At 37.9% G+C, this 1,799-nt stretch overlaps 1 protein-coding gene across 1 annotated transcript in view; it reads right to left on the reverse strand.

Moving 5' to 3' along the window:
• Positions 1 to 1,799, reverse strand: part of LOTGIDRAFT_176100 (hypothetical protein) — a gene marked incomplete at both ends in the record, with an annotated part of 16,201 nt that overhangs the window by 6,988 nt on the left and 7,414 nt on the right. Inside the window, 3 exons of the mRNA XM_009066265.1 lie at positions 136 to 233; positions 808 to 1,030; positions 1,436 to 1,567. Of these exons, the coding sequence (XP_009064513.1) occupies positions 136 to 233; positions 808 to 1,030; positions 1,436 to 1,567 (453 nt within the window). The remainder of the gene's footprint in view (positions 1 to 135; positions 234 to 807; positions 1,031 to 1,435; positions 1,568 to 1,799) is intronic.

The raw sequence follows: 1,799 nt of genomic DNA on the forward strand, positions 1-1,799 counted from the left end.
AGAACCACAGACGTCCGACTGAAAATTAGAATGGTGTAAATTGATGCTATCAGTGTCTCTGATACACATAAAAAATTTAGAAAACCTCTTCACAATCCCTTTAACATATAAAAGATATTGAAAATGTTGTCTCACCGGTATGACCAGGTACCTTCCAGGATCTCGCGCCATTTTAGCAAATTCTTCCTGCAGTTCTTTAAAAGATGGGCGACTTTCAGCATCCAACATCCAACCTAAGAGAAAAAAAAAATTTCAAAGAATATCGTCGAATTTAATTTACGTCTAAATAATTAAGAAAGATAATTTTTTACTTAAGGTGTGGTCAAAGATTTTCGTCGCTGATTAGAGTAATGAGTAAAATCTGCTTCCATGACAAGATTATCGCCGATATCCAAACAAGAAGACGTTTTTCCATGTCAGCTCCTCTTACCTTATCACTGACAGGAGGAAACCGGGTTGAAAAATCTGAAGGTATTATCTTGACCTATGCAGGATTGAATCCTCGACCTTCAGGTTAGCGAGCAAGCGTCTAACTCACTGACAGGGGGAAACCAGGTTGAAAAATTTGAAGGTATTATCTCGACCTATGCAGGGATTGATCCCTGGACCTTCAGGTTAGTGAGCAAGCGTCTAACTCACTGACAGGGGGAAACCAGGTTGAAAAATCCAAAGGTATTATCTCAATCTATTCCGTCCAATGACAGGGGGAAACTGGGTTAAAAATCCAAAGGTATCATCTCAACTTATGCCTCCATTTGGACGGACGGACGAACGTCAATTTTCCAAAAAGCGTAAAAAAGTACTTACATTTGATCATAATCATATAGACATCTATTGTACAACAATGAGGTTGTGGTAGACGCTCGCCTTTCTCCAGTAAATCGGGTACGTCTCGGGCTCGTATACTATCATACGGTTTTAAACCATACGTCATCAATTCCCAGACAGTCACACCATAGCTCCATACGTCACTTTTATGCGTGAATATTCTGTGTTGGATACATTCTAATGCTAACCATTTTATTGGCATCTAGGAATAGAAAAAGAATCATTTTAGAGTGTTCACATTCAGACATTTTCAAGCATTTATGTGTAAATATTCTATGCCGGATTCCATCTAATGCTAACAACATGTTTCAGGTTCTGTTTTAGTTGTCTGAAGATCAGACAGTGTGAAACTTTGAGTAACAACATGTTTCAGGTTCTGTTTTAGTTGTCTGAAGATCGCATAGTGTGAAACTCTGAGTAACAACATGTTTCAGGTTCTGTTTTAGTTGTCTGAAGATCACACAGTGTGAAACTTTGAGTAACAACATGTTTCAGGTTCTGTTTTAGTTGTCTGAAGATCACATAGTGTGAAACTCTGAGTAGCAACATGTTTCAGGTTCTGTTTTAATATCAATATATTGTTAGAAGAGATAAAATTCAAACCAACCTTGCCACCAGCAGCTTGATAAACTTCTTCATCATAATCTAATAATTTGGCCAGTCCAAAATCTGTGATCTTAACTTGTTGGGTATTCTGAGTGTTATGTACTGAAAAAATTAAAAATGAAGTTGAATTCACCTGAACAATGAAGATAAGGAACACCATGCAGTGTGCAAAGAGGGAAATTTTGCCAGAACAGCAGTACAAGACTATTATCTTTTTCGATTTCCAACCGTCAAGGGATCTTTAATGTGCACCTGATTTGGATAATGAATACAGGCAATGCTAAGCAGTGTGCAAGGAGGGAAATTTTGCCAGGACAGCGACATTAGCCTACTCTTTTTCAACTTCCAACTGTCGAGAGATCTTA

Source organism: Lottia gigantea (genome assembly GCF_000327385.1).
Source record: "Lottia gigantea unplaced genomic scaffold LOTGIsca_748, whole genome shotgun sequence".
In the NCBI taxonomy this organism is placed as follows: Eukaryota; Metazoa; Mollusca; class Gastropoda; family Lottiidae; genus Lottia; species Lottia gigantea.